At 44.0% G+C, this 23,005-nt stretch overlaps 1 protein-coding gene across 3 annotated transcripts in view; it reads left to right on the top strand.

The window, feature by feature from the left end:
- The window catches only part of CFAP44 (cilia and flagella associated protein 44), a 748,689-nt gene that overhangs the window by 352,814 nt on the left and 372,870 nt on the right, over positions 1-23,005 (top strand). For all 3 annotated transcript variants that reach the window (XM_086935641.1, XM_086935640.1, XM_086935642.1), the window contains 4 exons: positions 4,488-4,652; positions 8,959-9,114; positions 21,814-21,861; positions 22,232-22,331. In XM_086935641.1, coding sequence (XP_086791767.1) covers positions 4,488-4,652; positions 8,959-9,114; positions 21,814-21,861; positions 22,232-22,331 — 469 coding nt within the window. The remainder of the gene's footprint in view (positions 1-4,487; positions 4,653-8,958; positions 9,115-21,813; positions 21,862-22,231; positions 22,332-23,005) is intronic.

The following is a 23,005-nucleotide window of genomic DNA, read 5'->3' as shown; positions in this document are numbered from 1 at the left end:
GCCAGGGTAATGAGCAGCCCCCAACTCTGTAGTCACTCAAAACCAGTTCTTTGGGGTACTTATTCTCCAACTGGGTTTGGTGCCAGTCTGATTAGGTGGATTCTCCAGGTGTCATTGACATTTACTTGTAAGAGAGCAAGCTCCTTTCACATTATTAACACCGTCAGCGCGGCGCAGATTCCTGCGCTGTGCTGAACGTTCGAATGAGCTAACGGGCTCATGACGGACCAGTTCCGTCATGAGCACAGGCCAACCGACGCTCATGACGGAACCGTTCCGTCAATAGCATCGAAGGGGTTAAATTAAGTTCCCCTGCCCAGCTGGTTTTCCTGTCATGGTAAGAAAACATCTTCCCACTGGCAGGCTATTGTCCCTGTTATGGGAGCTTCCGGCAGGGAAAAGATAACCTTTTGAAAGTCATTTTTCAAAATCTGACTTCACCATTGAATTGGGCTTTTATTAAATATTAAAAATAGTGGGTTAATTATTTGTCTAAACACCATCACAATGGGGGTATTTTTTAACCCCCAAAGCCAGTGGCATTTTCCTTTTTACTATTTACTCGTTTTTACTCTTTCAATTCCATGTTTAATTCGCTCTTCCCCTTTGATTATTTCATCCTCATGCAAGTATCTGCAATTTCCCGAAGTTTCTCATGTTAAAGTGGGCCATCCGAACCTCTTCTTCAATAACACGTATAAAAGCAATTTTCATCACAAGCAGTTTTATTCGTAATCCAATGCATTTCAAACCTCGAGGGCCCTTCATCAGGGAAAACTGAAATTCACAACGAGATGTACATTAAAATCTTGAAAAAGTGTAATTTCATTATATTCTATAAGCGTGCTGAATGCACTCCACCTCGTAAATATAAACACCTTTGACCCAAATTCAATAACTACAATTTTATGAACAAATATTCACCAGACTGTAACAGTTTATTCATGGTTTATATGCATATCACCTCTACGTTTGATCAAAAACTCCCTAATCCAGTACCTCTTTCTCATATTTAACCTCAAATTTTGCCGCCTTACATGTTCCATAAACCTGCGGTATAATCCTCCCGGTCTCATCCATATACCTCAACTTGTGCACCAGCCCTTTCTTTTAGCTTCCTTGGTGTGCCCGCCCTTCGTGCATTATACTCCCCACTTCCTTGCCTCCCTGCTCCTCATTCATTACGTCTCCTTTCTGCACACTTGCTCCTGTCCCCTCTCCCTGCTCTCTAGGTCAGCCCTCTGTAAACCACACCAAAGCTGTAGTTCAATAATCCACTTCTATGTAACCCACTCGTACCTGCTATTAATAAACTCGTCCTCCTCACATCATACACCGGAAGTTTACCTGGGCTTTTCCCTACCTCGATTTAAACGGAAGCTCTACTCCTCCCCTTGCTATCATGTGATGTTATCTCACCTGTACCAACGGTAATCACCTTGGGCCAGATGTAGGTGGCCGTTTGAGGCCATTTACCGAGCGGTAATGGCCGATTTTGGCCGTTACCGATCGGTAAATAGGTGACAGGTATGTAGGGGGCATTATTTTACCGAATCGGTAAAATTCGGTAATTAAAAATCGGTAAATCTATTTCACCTACATCTGGCCCCTAATCTTTCTACAACACTCCGAATCCCATGATACACTTCACCTGCTTACTTTAACTGTTACCGTGTAATTAATGAGTGTTCATTAATTATTTAAAACGCAGCCAATGCATCTTTTCCATACTGTTTACAGAAATCTAAAAATAATAAATAATGAGCTTAATAAAACATGTTCGTTGGGTGTCCAAAAATAATTACTGTGGTTTCAGTGTTCATAGACTCTCGTGAACTGACCTAATCTTGCTTGATGAAAACAACGAGGATGAAATAATCAAAGGGGAAGAGCGAATTAAACATGGAATTGAAAGAGTAAAAACGAGTAAATAGTAAAAAGGAAAATGAACATTTGCAAATGCAATACCGGCTGTGCCACTGGTTTTGGGGGTTAAAAAATACCCCCATTGTGATGGTGTTTAGTAATAACGTGCAGTTGGGGCTAGGCACGTCACCAGTGTGCAAATATGTGAAACTTCAACATTTAAAAAAGGAGTGCAACCCGATTCATGGGTGATGTTAATTATTTGTCTAGCATACCTCAAACCGAAGATAACAGAAATAATGTTTTAATCGGTACTCTAGTTATTCCTATAGCACAGCCAAAACATCCCCAGTGACAATAGCTTTTGGGGCCTTGTCACCTTGTCACTGTAAGGACATGGTAACATCAAATTGCATCGTGTCCCAGTTTTCTACACTGCACCCTACCTTATGGGCTACAAGACCTACTTAGGGGTGACTTTTATCATTGAAACCAGTGTTTTCCCCATAAGAACAGTTATTTGACATGCCAGGCTGTAGCAGTCATGCTACATTGGTAGGCCTGAAGCCATGTTTCTCTGCCACACTATTGAATGGCACAATAGGTCCTATAGTGAACGGGTGGCATTTAACTTTCCATGCTTGGGTTTAGTTTCTACACAATATACTATGGCCTTAAAAGAAAGGTAAATATGCCAGTCATGGATTAACCACCCTTTACATGTTTTAGGGGGTCATAGCAGTGGACAGCAGGACCCGAGTGTTCAGAGTCTAAAAAACATGCAGTGACCATCATAAAGGGACATTTTCTCACACCAGGGGTGAGACATTGGGTTGTTGGTTGAGGAGGGCGAGAGCCATGCTCGAGCAGCAGCCACAATCCCTGTCCAGGTGTGTCTCAAGCCCCAGCACACCAACACTCAAATTAGAACAAGTTAATGACGTGAAGCTCAAGACAAATACAGTAACACAATGTATGATTTAATATTAAATTCTTGTTCTGACTCCAGGTGAACCACAAATAGTCACTAAATGAACCTGTGCTTAACCCTCTAGTAGTTTCGCACAACAACAGTCAGGCTTATCATAGAGGCAATGTGTGAAGCATTAATGCAGAACTCAAACAGTAATACATTGAAAAAAAACACAAGAAAAATCCAGGTAAAAGAGGGGTTTCATGGAAGTTCAGGCAGTGATTTAAGAGGGACATCACCCACCTATGCAAGAGTAAGCCAATTGCTTTATGCTGGGCGTGGAGACATGAACCTCAAACTTTTCTAGTTATTCAGAGTTTGTGAATACTGAAACTTGCAACACTGTAAATGTACTCAAAAGTGTAACTTACATTTGTAAATCAGGCCCTACATACATAGATCCCCATCATTTCCTGTGAATGACAATCAATAGATTCTGAGCTTTCAATGGTCACTCAGCAGGGGAAGCTTTCAGGAAGCAGGCCTTGTCTTGGTGGATTTGAATCAAACATTGCAGCTACATGCCACATAAAATCCCATACTTTACAGTTTCCAAATGTGTTCTGTGCAAGGAAAGAGTCCACATCTGCCCCTTCTCCTTGGTGTACAGGTTCAGTCTACTTGTCAAGTGATTGCATTGTCCTACTTGCATTACCTTTGCCTGTGCCTGGATGGGCAGGACAAAGCACAATCCCATATTTGTAGAGCTGCCCTAAAGATCATTCTGTGTTAAGTGATAACCTCAGTGCCATATCTGTGAAACTCAGATCGCTAGACAAATTAATTTCCCAGACTCCAACTGAGTGGACAGAGTCTATGTGAGGTAGATTTATGATTTCGAGTTGATGTAAGTGTCACAGGGAGTCGTCAAGTGCTGTGTGTAAGATAGACAATTCTTGTCAACCTTGGTGTGTCTCTGTGGGAGCTTGTGTCCTGGGCCAAGTGAGTCTAGGTTTTTCAGGGGCTTTTGGGCCGGATTTTTGGGAACAAAAACTCATTTGTTGAAGTCCCATACCAGTACGATACACTGCTTTATGTTTCGTTGAGAAGATCAAATTCATATTTGTTCAGAAAATAATGTGTCAAATGTTGATTCGATATCAAAAGTTCATAAATGTTTGATATTATCTTGTTATAGTTTCAGATTAGGCCCTGTTATGAGTTGAGTAGACCAGTAGTGTCCAACGTAGGTACAGATGGTTCTATGCCATGGATCAGATTTTCAGGATAACCACCGACTATTTCAATGAAATATTCTATTCATATTATGCTCACATTTAGATCCCAAACATTCAGAATGAATCAGTCCTCACAGGCCTTTGTTGGACCTCCAATTATTTCTAAATGCTAAGAATCTTTATCAACCAAGGTCCCTCCTGCTTTTGATAGTACATGCCAATGGTGGTGCCCTCCCTAAGATTGCAGTTTGGAACACTAACTTTCAGGGGGCATTGAATTGGTGGTGTCCCGCTTATGAGTGGGTTTGGGTAATACCAGTTGGGGAGAGAACTGAAATGTTTCTGATCTGCTTAAGAGATGGGCTCAGGTTATTAACCTTTGGGAGACAATTTTACCTACAGCTAAATACTTATTGTGACATTCCTGATATGTTTTTTAATAGTTGTATATTTACTGTTTTCATTAAAAGGTGGTTTCTGGTTCAGAATGGGGTAACATGCTGCTTTGGGAAGGTGGCCTTATCAAAGTGGAGTTCAGTCGAAAAGGGCGCAAACCCTGCCATGCTGGCTCCATTAACAAGTTTGTGCTGGACGAGGGGGAACTGCTTTCCATAGGATCAGACGGATATGTCAGGGTGAGTATCAACAGTAACAAAATATAAGTTGCACACTTTAATGCAATTTGAAAATGGAAGGACCATGTTAAGCTAAAAAACAGTTGAACTTGTACTTGTCAGCTGTGTCTTCTGTGTTGCACGCCTCTATAAAGTCTGTCTTGTGCTGTGTTGTGGGTCTCGGGAAGCTGTGGCTTGTGCTATATGTTATGTCAGTGCGTATGGCACTCATGTCACCCGGGACAGTATCCTGATGCCTTTTGTAGGGATTGCTACTGTACTTGTCTTCACAATGCTGCCTCCACCTCCTGCGGAGCGTCTGTGGGGCCTGCCCTGCTCACTGAAAGGAAAAACCAGACTTCGCAAAACAAAGTACTCAAGAGCTGAGATGGACTATGCAAAGGCCCCCCTGGCCGGGAAAGACAAAAGAAACGGTGTATAAAAAGAAGAGCTCCGCTCCTACCAAAGCAGATCCTGTTTTAACCACGACAAACCTCTGCCTGACTAGGAGGACCAAGAGAAGCTGAAGGAAGGAGCTTGCCCCTGAACTGAACCCCAGGACCAGTGGGTTCAATTCTGGGGGCAAGCTCGAGATCAAGCCCTTGGAGATCGTTTCAGGCACAAGTCTTCAAAGTCCTCTCTGGTCGTTTCCTCTCCGTTCTCAGCAAGGCACCACTGCAGGTTTCCTTCCTTCAGCTTCTCTTGGTCCTCCTAGTCAGGCAGAGGTTCGTCTTGGTCAAAACAGGATCTGCTTTGGTAGGAGCGGAGCTCCTCTTTTTATACACCGTTTCTTTTGTCTTTCCCGGCCAGGGGGCCTTTGCATAGTCCATCTAAGCTCTTGAGTACTTTTTTTGCGAAGTCTGTTTTTTCCTTTCAGTGAGCAGGGCAGGCCTCGCAGACGCTCCGCAGGAGGTGGAGCCAGCATTGTGAAGACAAGTAAAGTCCAGGAGTACTCTGTTGAGGGTCTTCCCCTCTCTCTTTGCAAGGTGTAAGACAGAGTCGTCAGCTGCTCCCCAGGGGGCGGAGCCGGCATTGAGGTGGCAGAGCACAGATCTATTCAGAGTCAAGGGGCACTCCCCCCACCCATCCTGGTGTAATCTTTCTACCCACCACCTGTCTTCCCCCAGCCCTGTCACTCACACAACCCAGACAGCAAATACACATAAGAGCAGAGGCGGGCCAGATGATTAGGCAAGCAAATGCTAACTTTCTAAAAGTAGCATTTGCAAACACAGGATATTAAAATAAACTTTACTAAAAGAAGTATTTTATTATTCTGAGTTTAGGCATACTAAACTTGACTTCCTACCATGTTCCCTGAGTCTACTGGGATTATAGAGTGTAATAATCCAGCAGCCCATTCTGGCCTATGAGAACGGGTAGCCTTGCAATAGTGAAAAACGAGAATGGCTGTAATTCACTATTAGGACATGCCACGCACTTCAGGGCTTGTCCTACCTTATGCTTACAATGCACCCTGCCCGTGGCCCTACCAAAGGGGTGACTTATATGAAGTAAAGGGAAGGGTTAGAGACTGGTAAGTGTGTACACTTACCCAGCCAGCATGACAGTACCAGACTGCACGCAGGTTCTGCAATGGCAGACCTTAGACACATTTTACAAGACAGCTTCTGTGGGTGGCGCAACCCGCACTGCAGGCCCACAAGCCGTATCGGCACTTACAAGCCCTGACACTCCTGGTGCACTTTACTGGGGACTGACAGTAAATCCAATAAGCCAATCATGGAAATCAATTACACGTATACACTTTACATTGGGAGCACTTGCACTGCGGCATGGATTGGCCATGGTGCAGTGCACTGAGCAGCGAACACCAGCAAAACATCTGAGGCACATCAACAAAAAGTGGAAGTGAGACTCACGCCAAGGTGCCAGGTCTAACAATGCCTTACTCTCCTTTTGTGAATATACTGTATGAATCTGTCAGCTAAGGCTTGTCGTGTGTTGCATGTTTCTGTCAGCTTTGTCTTGGCATGTTTCTTGCATTATCTGTCAGCTGAGTATTGAATGTCTCTGTCGGCGTCAGTGTGTCATGTCTCTGACTGCTATGCCTTGTGCTGTGTTTTGTCAGCTGCACCTTTATATGTGTTACATACCTCTGCAATCTGTCTTGTGCTGTTTGTTGCATGTCTCTTTCACCTTTAGTGTGTGTTGTGTCTTGTGATGTATATTACATCTGTCAGCTGCTGTGGCTTGTGAGGTGTATTGCGTGGCTTTTTCATATGTGGGATGTGATCTATGTGCATGTCTCTGTCAGCTGTGGCTTGTTATGTGTGTTGCATGTCTCTTTGAACTGTGGCTTGTACTGTGCCTTGTGCTGTGCACTACAGGTCTCTTTCAGCTGAGGCTTGTACTGTCTCTTGGATATCTCTCTCGGCTGCATCTCCCTGTTCCAGCGCTGGTGCAGTGCTCTGTGGCTGTTTGTGGGGATTGCTTGACTGACATTTAGGGAGTTATGAAATGAAATTGAATATTTATAAAGCGTGCGGATACTCACCAGGAGTGTCCCGGCCCTAATCTCAAAACTGAAGCTTCCTGAAGAATCGCCCCACCAGTAGTTATTGTTGGAACAGCCACGTTTTCAGTTGTTTTCTAAAAAACAGCAAGTCCTGAGCCTGTCTGAGATGTAGAGGTAATTCATTCCACAAACGAGGCGCTTGAACCTGGAATGACCTTCCTCCTATCCGAGATTTCGTGAACTTAGGAATCACCATGAGTGATTGCTTGGAGGATCTAAGGACCCGTTGAGGCTGGTAACACTAGATCCTATTCCTCAGGTATACTGCACCTGTATCATGGAAAGCACGATAAGCAAGCACTGAGGCCTTAAACTCAACCCGCTTTCTCACCGGGAGCCAATGTAGGGCCTTCAAGTGAGGTGACATACGTGTTTTAGTGTTCACCTAAAGTACAGCTCTGACCGCAGCATTCAGCACAACTTGCAGCCGGTTGAGCAAATACTCAGGCAGCCCCAGGTACAGGATGTTCACGTAGTCCAGCCTAGATGAAATTAGGGTTTGCACAACCATTTTACGGGATTCCATCGGGACGAGTGGAAAAAAATTCTTTACCATTTTTATCAAGCCAAAACAGGTGCCGGCGACCGCTTGAATTTGGGCCTTCGTTGCCAGGCTTGAGTCCAGCTTGACTCCTAGATTTTTCACCAAGCTAACTGGGGCTGAAGGAGGGGACATGTCACTGGGCCACCATGCATTCCATGCATTAACTATGTAAGCATCTTGATAATTTAAGCCAATCATGCCCTGGCTGAACCAATTTTTAAATGCTTATCTCTCAAAAACTACTCACGGGATTAGCACTAAACCAAACAAAAATAACTTAATTGCTTAAAATTCTACTTACATTTGAAGTCTGGTTCAATTCTGCTCTTCTTTTTCCAAGTTGAGCCCAGTTTTAGAATATCCGGTTTAAGGGAGATCTGACAATGGGGCAAAGTTAGAACAGGTCAGCAATCTTTGATTGACTAACCTCTTTGGTGTGGTATGATGGCCCTGTAAGAAACCGATCAGACCTTCGGCATATTTGCTTTACTTTTAGTGTATTGAGTTGCATGCAAATCCATGAAGAAGGGGCACAGATAAAGGGGAGGGATAGAGATTGGCACTGGTTAACGAGTGTGCATGGTATTTGAACTGGTGTAAGCAACTTGCTGTTTCAACAAGATCCGATAAGAGGCAGTAAGATACAAGAGTGGGCAAAGGGGCTGTTCGCAGCAGGGACTGACCGGGTGTGTCCGTGGGGAAGAAGGCCTTGTTCAGCATGTGTTGTTTAGACCCTGTGGTACGCCTGTACCGCCGAAGGATATGTACAGCGGGATTTGTCTCAATTACCTTCCCACAGGTTGTCAATCCCTTCAGCCCTGCGTAGTATTTGTTGGCTTTGGGGCCTGGTATGTGCTAATAACTCTGACGCTGGGTAACGAAAAAGCGTTCTCGCCAGCATTCATCACTCACCTACAGGAGGCATCAAGAGGATTGCACACCAACCAAGCTCCGCATAGTGACCAAGGGTAACAAACTATCGCTCTCCAAAGGAATTGAAGACATGAATGCCTGATTGGGATCCCTGGCTGTAGTTGCCCAGATGACGTGGAAGCTAATTTGTGTACTTTATTCAATGTCAGTAAGTGGCTGAATGTAGTTTTGTATTGTCGTTTTTATGCAAGTGCTTTTGTGCAACAGATTACACAGTGTTGTATGTTTTCCAATGAGTTGACTGATTTTGTCATAGAGCTAGCTAAATGCCAACAGAGGCATGTAGATAAGGCTGTGACTCTGTATTTTAGGTGTGGGACTTTGAGACGGTAGACACGGCGGAGACCACCGATGACATCGGGATTGTGGAGATGGAGCCCATCAACGAACTTCTCGTTGGCAAGCATGTTAATCTGCAGTCCATGGTGAAGGTCTTGGCTCCACAGTCTCATATTTGGTTTGCTCAGGTAAGACGTTATTGTTTGCTTTCAGGGACATGGTCCACTACAGTACACATAAGTAAGATGGTTTACAATGATCTTACAGTCAATGTTTTTTGGTTACAAATTCATCCACCGACTCGCAGTTCCCAACTACTGGTGTCAACCACCAGTAACATGTGTGAGCAAAGGAGAAATATCTAAACCACATAGTACAGCAGGGATGGAAGCAACTAGCATGAAGACTGCAAAGCCCACTCAAAACGTATACATTTTTCTGTGCATCTTAACATCTTTATCATTAGGAGACAATGGTATTTCCCACTAGCTTTGAGCATGCATAAAGTGTCAATGGGAGTACCAGTAGGTGGTGGGCATGTGGGGGTGTGGTGGTAGGAGGTTGGGGTGCAGGGTAAGCCTTTGCTTGTTTGAGAGGAACATTGTCTGCTCCACCTAGACTGCTGCAGGGGACAGGCAGGGACCTGGCAATGATGCTGCCTGCAGACCTCTGCCCAGTGTCAGGCCTGGTATGTCCGGGCCTGCAATGATCAGACTGGGGTTTTCAGAATCAATAACTCTCGGCCTGGACTCACCTGAAATTGCAACTTGAGTATTGCACCTACGATTGCCTAAGCCACTCATTCAGATTAGATCAGTGCCAGCAGTACCTTTGTCATCACCAGGAGATTTGGTCTCCCAAGAAGTCTTACACCCTATGACCTCTCGGATTTCTTTAGTTGTCATATTGTTGATTATTGCTATCTATGTACTTCTGCTTGGCAACTGTTTCAGCCCACAAGTTACTATTCCTTTATTGGTTTACTGTCAGTAATCATGGCTTACACTTTCACACTTCTAATAGTACTTTCTGCACCCCACAATGCTGAATGATACACATCAAGCATTCCTAGCCATGTAACCCCAACTTCCCGCCCCAGAACTCCTCACAATACACCCACCAACCACATGCTCACTTCCACCGCTCATCCTAAGTTTTTTCAAGATTCATACATTTGTGTAATCAACCCTCTGTTCATGAGAACGATCTGGTTAAAGAACTACAAGTAACTCGATTAAAAAAACAGCCCCTGCTAATGTCAGAACCTGCTCCAGTGTTGCCTCCATCCCTGGTGTTTTCATCAGCAGAAGCGATACGTCTAATAGGTCTAAGATCATCATTAACAGAACAGATGCTGGGGAGACATCCTGTCCACCTCATCACCATAGAGAGCCCGTGGGCAGAAATAGAGAAGCCGGAGGTACTTCTAGTCATGGGTAGAGAATAAATAAGATTGGAGTGATTGACCGATAGAATGCAGCACACACCTTGGTATAAAGGATTACAGTCGCTATGCCCCACAAGATTGTACATGACCCCGAATCGTTTTTAATACTGTGTATTACTGTGTAATTTATCACTCTGTGCGGCATATTTTAATTTTTTGGTGCTCTGTGGTAAGGCTGGTACCCTTGAGTTTTCTCCTCTCCCAGCGCAGCGCAGCAGACTACGTGCTGACGCTGCGGGAGAGACTCGCTAGACCCGCCATACTGGAGGGAGGAAAGGGTTGCGGTCCAGTTGCTGGCCCCATCCCGCCCTCCCTGAGTACTTAAGCCGCATTTCAGCGCAAGCGCGCTTACTAATTTTCTAGATCACACCCCTGAGGCGGAAAGCCGGGGGACAGCGTGTTACATTTTTAAATCGTTTTTAATACTGTGTATTACTGTGTATTGTATCACTCTGTGCAGCATATTTTAATTTTTTGGTGCTCTGTGGTAGACCAGCCTTACCCTTGTGTTTTCTCCTCTCCCAGCGCAGCGCAGCAGACTACGTGCTGACGCTGCGGGAGAGACTCGCTAGACCCGCCATACTGGAGGGAGGAAAGGGTTGCGCTCCAGTTGCTGGCCGCATCCCACCCTCCTCTAAACTGGATGAAAGGACACGGTCATTCCATCCGCGCAGCGGGTGGGCGCAGCGGGCGCGCCGGTGGTGCGCCAAAGGCAAGCCCGTCTGTGCCCGTCCGGGCCCGGACGGGGCTAGGGGCCCAAAACTCTGCTCAAATCTCCGCAGATGCCCTGAAACGGGTCAATTACTCCAAAGACCAGTTAATGCGCCTCCGCCCACCCATTCAGAGAGCCTGTAGTCATACTCTGAACGTAGAGAGCTTACCCCTGATTTGTAAGACCTGCCTGTACAATCCAGTTAATAACACCACTGCAGAGTGTAAGACAGAGTCTCTGAACATGCTGCTGATTAACTGTCGTTCTCTTAGGAAGCATAAGTTGGATATCTATGACCTCTTAATGGAAAAACAACCAGATGCACTCTTCCTGACCGAGACTTGGTTGGATGCAGAGTCCAATCCAGATATATTGGAAGCACTCCCGCAGGATTATGGGATATTAAGATTAGATCGGGCCAAACAGAGGGGAGGCGGTATCGCCATTATTCATAAACTGGTTCTGTCATGCACTCTAGAGACAGTGTTAATTAAAGAATGCGAAGCGGCTCTTTTTTACTATAAAATACCTGCCTAACAGGGCCATCAATGGCTACCTGATTTTTCGTCCGCCAGGTAAGACGTCGCTTTTTTTGGACAGCTTGTTGGAAGTAATTGCCCACCCTGCACTACGGTACAATAAGTTTTTGATTTTGGGTGACCTTAAATTTCATATCGAGGATGAAAATGACAGGGAAGCTTTAGAATTACTAGCATCTTTAAAAATGTTTAATCTTAATATTCAATCCCTGATTCCTACCCATAAAGCAGGCCATCTTTTGGATCCGATCTTTGCCGACTGGGAGGGAGTGGTGGTTCTACCCCCCAGTAAGGTATTATGGTCGGACCATTTTCTGGTGGAGTTTACCATCCGTGGGGAGTCTAAACTACCGTTTAGTACTAAACTGATGGCATGTAAACGTAGGCAATGGGGGAAAATTAAGCGGGACAAGTTAGAGCTGGCTTTAAAAAGAGGCAGCCCCCCACTTAAAGATAGTGTAGACGAAGCCTGGACAGACTATGAAAAATGGCTGTCAGGAGCCTTAGATGAAACTGCCCGTTGGACTACCAAGGCACCAGCGAGGTGCTCGGAAACAGCTCAGTGGTTCAATGCTGACTTAAAAGCAAGTAAAACGGAATGCAAAAAGTTGGAGCGCATCTGGTGCAGTAAATATGATGACTCGGCTAAACTCCATTATAAAAAGAGTATAAAGAGCTATCATAAACTGATTAGATCTACCAAACGTAACTTTTTAAAGAACAGAATTGAATTGGCGAAGAACTCTACTAAAGAACTTTTTGTCATTTACAAAGAGCTCACCTCATTGGAGAGAACTATAGCCCCTGATCTGCACTCGACAGCTATGTGTGAAGCTATTGCTGATTTTTTTGTGCAGAAAGTGGACAATATCTATAAAACCTTTCCAGAGGTACTGGAAGAACCTCTCAGGGTCACCTCCACCAGCAGTGAGATGACTAACAGCGGCTGCCTTAATCAGTTTGCTGTGCCTAACACCACTGAGTTGCTGAATATTATTTGCAGCATCAAATCAGGCTCCCCTAAGGATGTGGCTCGTCCCAACATCCTTAGGAATCAAGCCGAGCTACTGGCGACTCATATAGGCCACATGGCGAAATTGTCTTTTCTAACAAGCCACATACCTCAAGACTGGAAAATAGCGCAGGTCATCCCCTTAAAGAAAAAACCTCATCTTAGTACTGTTCAGTTAGATAACTATCGGCCTATATCGCTGCTGCACTTCTGCGCTAAGGTGGTGGAAAAAATAGTTAACAAGCAGCTCTCTGAATATTTGGATAGGGGATTACATCTGCATCTCTCGCAGTCAGGATTTAGAGCGCACCACTCGACTGAATCGGCCCTCCTTTTTTCCACCGAGCTATTACGGAGTAGAGTTGACGAGGGGAAGACAGCCGCGCTCCTCTTACTAGATCTGAGCGCGGCATTTGACACCATCTCCCATCCCCTGCTGCTTTCTCATCTTAGCGAGGCTGGCATTGAGGGTCTGGCTCACAAGTGGATGCGTGCATTCTTGGCGAATAGGCAATTCCAAGTATACTGTCCACCTTTTAAATCTGAGGTACGTTTGCTCAGACATGGGGTGCCTCAGGGCTCAATTCTGAGCCCGACTTTGTTTAACCTTTATATGGCGCCCCTGGCCAAGCTGGTTGCGGCGTACGGGGTTGAGATAGTGTCATATGCTGATGACACCCAGCTGGTAGTGACACTGTCTCAGCCTCCGGAAGAGGCCTCAGCCAACTTTACAGCCTGTCTGAGCGGACTAGCGGGATGGATGAACACAAATTGTTTACACCTCAACGCTAATAAAACTGAACTTTTGGTGTTGGGGAAATCTCCATCCATATGGTCGTCGGCATGGTGGCCTAAAGAACTTGGCACCGTCCCTAAACCGTTGGAGCAGGTTAAGAATTTAGGGGTTAAACTGGACGAGACTTTATCCTTTGAACATCACACCAGAGGGATAGCAGGTAAATGCTATGGGATCCTTAAGACCTTACGCAAGACCCTGGACTCGCTCCATGCTAATAGCAGGAAAACGTTAATTCATGCTGTGGCGACGCCCCATCTCGACTACAGTAACGTTCTATACTTATGCCTGAGTAGAAAAGGCCTTCATAGGCTTCAATGTGATCAAAACGCAGCGGCTAGATTGGCTCTTAACCTCTCTAGAAGATCTTCAGGGAAACAAGCCTTAGTGCGACTCCACTGGCTCCCCATACGGGAGCACATCATATTTAAAAGCATGTGCATGACCCATCGCATTGCTTATGAGAGAGGTCCCGTCCATCTTCAAAAATTACTTACTAAGTACTACCCTAATCGTTATCTACGATCTCAGGGCCGTATGCTCTTTCAGGTGCCCAGAATCCAGCGGGCACGGATGGGTGGCCAGTCATTCAAATACTTGGCCAGCAAACAGTGGAATGACCTCCCCATTGAGCTCTGGATGGAGCCATCTGAAGGAAACTTCAGACGTAAATTGAAAACCTACCTTTTTCCTAAACTCTGAGGTCTTTTTGCCCTCTCCTTCAGCAGCCTTTTCTCTTGGGTTCTGTTCTAGTAATTAGTTTTAAAGCGCGGGGACACACTGTTGCCTAGTGTAACCAGGCGCTACACAAAAGGTGTTATTTTTATTATTATTATTATTATTATTATTATTTAATCACATATCTAGTAAAAATGAGCCCTAGAAGTGGAGTCTAAAGCAACAGGAACAAGGTTGGGGAAATACAAGTGCTAAAAACAAGCCAGGGTGCAAACTATACAGGGGACAGTGAAAAAGGTACAGTAGTGTGAGAGATCACCACAAAACATTAACAACAAACCAGAGCCACTGAGCACACACTGTAGTCATTGTGCTAACATACTGCTCTCCAAACATTGCTGACAGTCCAGGGTTAGGCCATTTGTGCAAATCCTCACTACAGCAGCTGAGTCCGAACTATGCACAGATAAACACTGGAACACTCACTCACTAAAATTCAGAACAGGGCAGAAGACATGCTGTTGATTGTGATGTCTTGTACGATCTGAAAACATTTGCCAGCGCCACCATTGCTGACTTGGTTAGAAAGAGAGTGATAGGACCTGAATCGCCACTGTGATACATCCCGCAGAGAGAACCCAAATCCATATCATATCCACACTTTTTGGTCTGGCAGGTCTCAAGACCGACTACCTTCACTATGTGGTGCAACCATAGTCAAAACCTTAACATTCTGTGTCACATTAGACGCGCTCTGGCGAGGGCTGATCATCAGACCCTCTCAGCCCTCATGAAAACCTCCCTGGGAAGACGCTTCAACTACAGACTGACAAACTGCAACGAACACTAAGAGGCCAAGTATCTGGCAGACCTGTGAGAAGAAGGGCAAGTACTTTATTGAAACCAATACAAAGGCCTTCTGTTCCACCTGAATAACAAGCCTGATGTTCCTGTCACCAGAACAGCTCTGTATGTTGAACTCTAGCCACAGCCAACCAACCTGCCGTTGAAGTCCGCCCGCCTCACTGCAGCCTTCGGTTATGGTGGGAGCTGAAATTGTGCCTGTCCTGTCCATTTATTGCGGACTGTAAGGTCCTTTCTAACCCTTCAGCTCTCTTTGCGCAGTATTTATAAGATAATCAAGTAGTTTCTTGAAAATTGTCAGAGCAAACAACCAAAGGAGAGTGGAGACATGTACTGTTAGATGATGTTCTTTGTAGAAGAAAACGAAATTCAATTTATCTTTATTCGGATATATATATATATATATATATATATATATATATATATATATATATATATATATATATATATATATATATATATATATATATATATATATATATATATATATATACATATATATACACTATAAAGAAAAATGCAGTGTGTGAAGCAGCAACATCATAAAAGCAATATTCTTATAGCACGTACCAAATAGCAGCAATAAAAAGAAATACATACTTTATAAAAATACCAAGTATGCAAAACAGCAACATCAGAAAACAGTCTCCAAATGAAAACTTTTAGCACGTATCAAATAGCAGCATAGTGATCTAATAATATAAAAGTGCAGTCAAGTAAATAACAGTGCAATGATCTAAAGTAATTCAAAAAGAGGCGCATAAAGGGTAAACAGAGAATCTGTCAAGACAAATAAAAAAATTAAAAAAACACACAATGAACCTGAATAATTTTAGAAGAAAACGAAATGAAGTACGCAATTATCAACCTTCTACTATCCCATAACAACAATCCAAAAAGGAAATGGTCAGATACAGGGATTAGTTACCACAAATATGTTCATGTAAGCTTGATTATCATATGTACAGAACACAGAGGGATCATGGAAGGAATGGGCACTTGATATACTCATACGCATTCACTTTCTCTTTAATTTGGTGAGTACATGGTATTCACAGTAAGCACCATGGAAAAGTCCTGAGAAGGAAAGAAAAGTCAGGATATTTACGACATCAGCTCCAGAGATTCCTTTAAATCAGTTTAGCAAAATGTTAGGACCATCAGTGGGACAATCAGTTGACACTTATCCAAGTTCCTTCACCCTCAGTCTCAGCCTTGAAATGATGGGGTCCTGCTCTCAGCCTCTTGTTGGTATGCCCCTACCAGCTCACCTGTTTGCAGCTTGTGAGTACATATGGTGGTCACATGGTGGATAGCTCTTCATTAGCGCATTATGAGACCAATCATCTGCTCTCCACATAGACGTGTCAGAGATAAAGGAATTCTTGGCATCGAAGGCCTTTCTCGCAATGTTGAGATTCAGGGCGGCCATGAGGCTCACCGACAATGCCACAGACTTCTTCTACATCCTGAAGCAATTGGACGTCCGACTCCCCATATCTGTCACAGCTGACAATGGCTTTTTTTGCGGTGCGTCTTGTGACAATCTATACTCCTGCTCATGCCCCATATTGCAGAAATTGATAAAGCCGGATACATGGGATTCCCCTTGTCTCACAAGCAAGAGAATTTCCAGGAAGTCCTCCACCCAACCTTTTGACGCCTACCAATAAGAAATATTTGTCTACATCTGAACTCCAATTAAACCCAACTACTTCTGGATGGTGCACCAGTTCTTTGGTAGAACAGATCAATGGGACTTTTATGTCAGCTTTCCACCTTGATTCTTTTTGCCTTCCTGACCACCCCTAGTTTTCCGGCAGCCCTCTGCACCATCTGATTGGGTGTTATCTTTTGGAACAGGTACAAGACAAGAAGAAAACACGTCTTTTCCTTTCTGGAATATTAGTAAATACATGAATTATAATTATGCACAATTCTATACACTGCATTTGTTTCAGCCTAGGAATGGTACTACTCACTTAGGGCCAGATGTCCGAAAATACAATTGTGCATTTCCTAAATAGTGACTCCTTAGGAATCGCTATTTAGGAAATGCAACATATGTATGAAATTACTGATTTCCTAATAGCAAACCCTACAGAGTAGGAATTGCTATTAGGAAATCGCAATTAAGAAATCTCATGGCAAACATACCAATGGGCTGGTATTGCATTTTCAAAATAGTGTTTCCTGTTAGAAAATTGCTATTTTGGAAATGCTAAACCAAGGATGGCTATGGGCATACGGTCCCCGTAATGCACCCCGAAGATAGTGATGCACATGTAAAGCACACATATGCCCTAGGGGCATGTGTGCATTCTATTGCACTTTTAAACAGGCATTGGTATAGCCAATAGGTCTCGCTTTTGGGACCTTATAAGTATTTAGTTATGCAGCACAATATCCTTGGTGCAGCACCATCAACTGTTTCATGGCTAAACACTTATAGGATCCAAAGGCAAGACCGATTGGCTATGCCAATGCCTGTTGAATAGGCTGCCACATCAACTCAGGAGTCAGTAATTTGCCAATGTTTTGCAACTGGATTATGGACACAAACCATTAATAAATCTCATAACGATTTGCTATTTGGAAGGGGAGCCTACAATACACCTCTTTCAAATTGTGACTCTGTATTTATTCTCAAATCCAATTTTCTCATTCAGTAAAAGTTTTACTTACAAGGCCTAATGCCCACAGCTGCAGACTTTGGCATTTGGGAACTAGATTTAAGTGCCGGCCTCAGATCAACAAAACACACAAGATGATGGACGGAATGTTGGACAATGGCAAAACATTCACCCCCAGTCACAGTTCTGGGTTTAATCCATCGTATTCTGCTCACCAAGCCACCCCAGTTCAGACATGGCCATATGCAAATCAGTCTTGACCCTGTGCCTCATGGGAACAGTCCAGACTGAACTGCCAAGCCATGTCTTCCCTGGGCCGGAATCAAGCATCCTAGGTCCAGTTTCTGGCTATCAGCCGTCTTCAGCCAGGATAGCTTGACTCCAGTGGCGTAGTGAGCACGGGACCCACGTCTAGGCATACCCTTCCCACATAGGTTGAACAGCAAAACACACAAGATGATGATCGGAATATTACACAATGGCAAAACATTCACCCCAGTCACAGATCTGGGTTTAATCCATCGTTATTTTGCTCACCAAGCCACCCCAGTTCAGACATGGCCTCAGATCAACATCCTGTGGTCTTGGACAACGACTTAATCTCCCCATTAAAAAAAGGCTTGATATAATTTGTGCTCATGTTAAGCACTCTAATGCCCATTGGCCAAGTTTGAGCTACATAAAACTACAAATAAACAAATCGGTTAATTCCTGGTTATTACAGGCTCTCGTCAATGGTTGGTTAATAATAAGAGTACAGACGAGCTGTACAAATTAGCAGCACCTCAGTTTCTTCAATTCCTTACCTTACCATTAGGGGGAGAGGTGTAACGCAGAGGCCAGGGCGGCTGACTCTGGAGCGCAGGGCTCATGGTTCAATCGTCGGTGGCAGCTCAGCTCAGCACCTTGTGACTCTGGGCAGTAGCTCACTTAATCTCCCCACTGGCCCCCAGCGCCTTGAGACCCTTAGGGGTGAGTAGTTCACGGTTTACAAATATCGGATTTCGATTGTTCCCTTTATCATCGGTATAAACTAGAATGCAAGCTGACTTTTGTTTTTATAGAAACAGTATAACAAACGGTACCACAACCCACAACCAGGGCTATGTAACCTCATAGCTTCATTGACTGACACACACGCAGGGGTGTACACTGCATATGCCCCCGTCGTCCCTGCAATGCTGGTGGGATAAAAGGAGGGTTCATCGTTTGGAACCCGCCCCCTAGTCGTAAGGCTATCACTGTTAATCGCTGGCGTAAGTGGCCTATGATGAGGCCACCATATTGCCCGCAACAATAGGGGTGGAGTGGGGAGAATAAAAGAGAAGTTTTAAGGCTTAGGCAAAGTGGCCTCCAGCCAAACGCCCCAGCCTTCCAATGGGCCTCTGTGATAGATGATCTGATCTGAGTCACAGAGTCTTGCCCTGATGACCTTAAATCATAAACAGATCATTTTAAATACCGTTTTCCTGAAATTTATTCTTAATGTGGGTGAGTCTTTACTAACATTTTGCAAAGAAATGTTTTCTTTATGTTTGATGCAACATCCATTAAAGTTTCTTTAGATCAAAACAGGACCTCATATATGCGAAATAAGTGTCACAGAGATTATTATTATTATTTTTTTTAACTTTATTTGTCATTTTCCAAATAACAGTAAGCAAAACATTTAGTGATTCACATTCGCCATCTGAGTCACACAGCAAGACATTTCCAGTACAGCATGTAAATAACAAGGCACACAGTATAGAGCCATCAGAAAACATCTTAGTCATGGGGAGCGCAAGGTGACATGACAGAACAGGAACGCTGCATATCAAGGTAGCAGGCAGGTGTCAGGGAGCAGCAGAGACTAAATCGGATTACAAATGGAGCAGGAGACATGAGGGCGAGCAAGTGTGCATTCCAGCCATGCAATCACACAGTATCAAGGGGGATGCCCCTAGGTCCGACAGCAGAATGGCAGCATCCATACGTCAGGGGAGGCATGGGACATCACTCACCCCACTCCCGTTGGAACCACCTGACTCTCCAGCTGGGACTGGCGCTCAGCTGTGATCTTGTCAATGTAAGTGCGATAAGGCCCCCAGATGTCTAAAGGGCGTGAAGGGGCAGGGACTATAGTGGAATACTCCACACTATTGATGTTACAGCAGGCCATACTACGTAGCCAGGAGTTCAGGCTAGGGGGTCGCCTGGCACACGAAAGCAAAGCGATTTCTCTCGTAGCAAGCAGAAAACCCAATGCAGCAAGTTTGCGGATAGGACGCAGGAAATTCAAACCGTAACCCAATAGTGCTATTTCGGGTGTGGGAATCAGGCGGACCCCGAATATGTGACTGAATGTGAGATGAATTTGAGACCAGTATTTGCCAAGCGAGGGGCAGGTCTTGTGTCACAGAGATTATTTGCAGTAATATTAAATAGCTGCTGCTTTGGTACAATATTGAAAACACTGGTCACTATTATTTGTGAATATTAAATGTAAAAATATTTAGAAAGTGGACTTGTGTGCCTGTGCACTCCGTAACCTGGCCAAAGAGGGCATGAAAATAGCTGAAATTGGATCATATATTTAAATCCGTTCCAAACGGGCCCCCCGAAAATACGTTCGGCCCAGGGCCATCAAAATCTTTAAAATGTGCCTGGAGACAATTTATGGTTATGTCACTGAACACAACTGATCCTATTCCTGCCATCTCGAATTTCCTAGAGCGAGCTGCATGGTGACTGAAAAGGAGGCCCTCAGGCAGCTGTGTTTGAAGAATACATTATTGTATTAGTAATTTTAAGAGATTTTTAAACCCCTTTCCCCATTATGGAGAAAGCAGCACGCTTGTTCCCGCCCTCCCGCCACAGCCCCCTGCTGCTCCTGCACCCCCGGCACAGGATTTCCCATCTATCACGCGCTACTGCTCCAGTTTGAACGACACATGAAATTACTTTCTCTGACCGTTGTTTTTTTTTTATAACGGGGAGGTAATAGTGCACGTGATTAAGGGAGGGTGGAGGCTGTTGCATTCTCTGACCATCCGACAAGAGGGACGGGGCTAAACCAGCCCTAAGATTATGGATCACATCTTTCCGAAATTAAACAGGAAAAAGTACGACCTGCCTAGGTCCATGTTAACCTCATTAGCGCCCATGCGAGGGAAAAAAATAGGCCAACCTTTAAAAAAACGATCAAAACAGACCCCTTCTTTTTGTATAAATGTAATAACCTGCCATACAATCCCTGGCCTCGTGAAAAAAAACAGCCACTTGTTCACATATTGCTCTGTCCTCTAATTTCATAGAGTCCATAATGCATTACTGGACTATGACCCATCAAAACAATATTTGTTATGGCCCCTGCCTGATCACATACAGAATAAGCCCTTTGGGAGCTCGCATTGTAATCAGGAATAAAAAGTCCCATATTTTTTATCATAGTCAGAAATGCCAATGTAAGCGCTTAGAACACTGCAACTGTAAATAAGGTAACAACAAGCGCGTGTGCGGCAGCAGGGGGAGGGGAGAAAGGAGGGAGCATGCGCCAGATTCCCTTGCGGGAGGGAACAGCAAGGCACGATAAAAAATTGGTCTGCTGCTCACTCCCGCAAGGGAATCGCCAAACGTCGATGCGTTGCCATTAAAGGCAATGGAACGCGTGCACGTTTTTGGCCTCAAAACCAACTCGACGGCTAAAGGTCTTTTTCCTAGGCAGCGCATGCGCGCTGCTAGGCGAGCCCTAAAAAGCAATATTGGGTTTTTTCTTAAAATTGCACATGGTTACCATTGACTTTGAGTCGATGGTCATTGCATTTCCTGAATGCTCATTTTGCATTTAGGAAATGCTTTGTACATGTGCTAAGAAATCGATAATAGGAAATCCCTATTTGATTTCCTATTTAAGGAATCGCAAAATGCGATTTCACTTCCATAAAGGCTTTTGTATATAGGAAAAGGCTGTTTTGCATTTCTTAATGGGGTGAAATTGCGATTCTTCCCATTAAGAAATGTAAAAGGGCTTTGTACATCTGTCCCTAAGTTTTGTTAATGCTGTGTTTTAATCAGCAAACACACGTACCTCATAGGCAAAATGTATTTTATCCATGTTCGTCCGTCAGATATTAGCCATTTTTACATGCCTTTGACTATTTAGTTACAAACTTTGAATTGAAGGTTTGGGGAGAACCAGTTAATGACTCTTATTTGCTTCCTTAGGATGCCTATGGAGCCATCTGGAAGTTGGACCTGTCCTTTTCAAACATAGTAAGTTATGTCTGCCTAAATGATTAAAGGCTGGCACGAGTTATAAGTGTTATGTAGAACAGTCCTCTCTTCATGTCTATAGTCTCTCTTCAAAACATTCACCCATCCCTCACTACACTACGTCTTGCACCTCAGCCTTCTTACATTTCTTGCCCCCATTTTCCATCCATTAGTGTGCATTATTTTAGAATTCCTTACTGTCAGTCAAAATATTGTAAGTGCAGACTTGCCCCTTAGTAAAGATGTTTGAGTGTCCTGACCCCTTGGGCCTGTGCATATGAGAGTGATCAGTACACCAATTATAAGTTGACTGCTTGTAACACGTACCCCATACCTTGCCATAATGTATTCATTGTGTCTTTTCCTTCAGACCCAGGATCCAGAGTGCCTCTTTTCTTACCATTCTGGAAAGATTGAAGGCTTAGATGCATCTACGACTACTCACCTGGTGGCCACCACTGCTCTTGATCGTAAGCACAGAACGGATACTGTTGAAAACTGAGCGCACTGAAAAACTGTCAGTCTTTTGCATCGTGCATCTATGGAGAACAGGTGGATTTGTAGCCATGTGGCACCTGGTTTGAGAGTCGTTTACCTTCAAAATGTTGTACTAAATGCAGTTATCTTTAATCATGAATAATATTCGATCGAAGCGCTGTTGAAGGCTGTTTTAATCGAAAATATTGCGTTTTGGAAAAATAGCAAATGTAATGATAGTTTGGGCCAGATGTATGAAGCCGTTTGCGAATCTCAAACTGTGTTTTGGTATGTATGAGCAAAATCGCAAAATAAGGAATTGCAAAAATTCCATATTTTGCTCAAGCATTTAAGGAATCGCAATTTTGCGATTCCGTAAATGCTATGCATCAAGCATTTTTTTTTGCGAATCCACATTAAGATATCGCAAATTACCACCAACATGTAGTTGGTGGTAATTTGTAATTTCTTTTACAAATGCACCTTTTGGCATTGGTAAAGGTGCCATGTGACGCAAGGGCATGTATGTGCGCCATATGTGCACACATGTAAATTTCAGGGGTTCAGCAGGGTGTCCTTAAGACACCCTTGCACCCTTGAAATTATTCTCAATTTGCAATTAGCAAATTGCGAATCGCTAATTGAGAATAACTTCACATTCATTCCT

Source organism: Lissotriton vulgaris, chromosome 8 (assembly GCF_964263255.1).
Source record: "Lissotriton vulgaris chromosome 8, aLisVul1.2, whole genome shotgun sequence".
Taxonomy (NCBI): Eukaryota; Metazoa; Chordata; class Amphibia; order Caudata; family Salamandridae; genus Lissotriton; species Lissotriton vulgaris.
The sequence above is the reverse complement of the archived record's forward strand: the minus strand, read 5'-3'. Positions and strand labels throughout refer to the sequence as shown.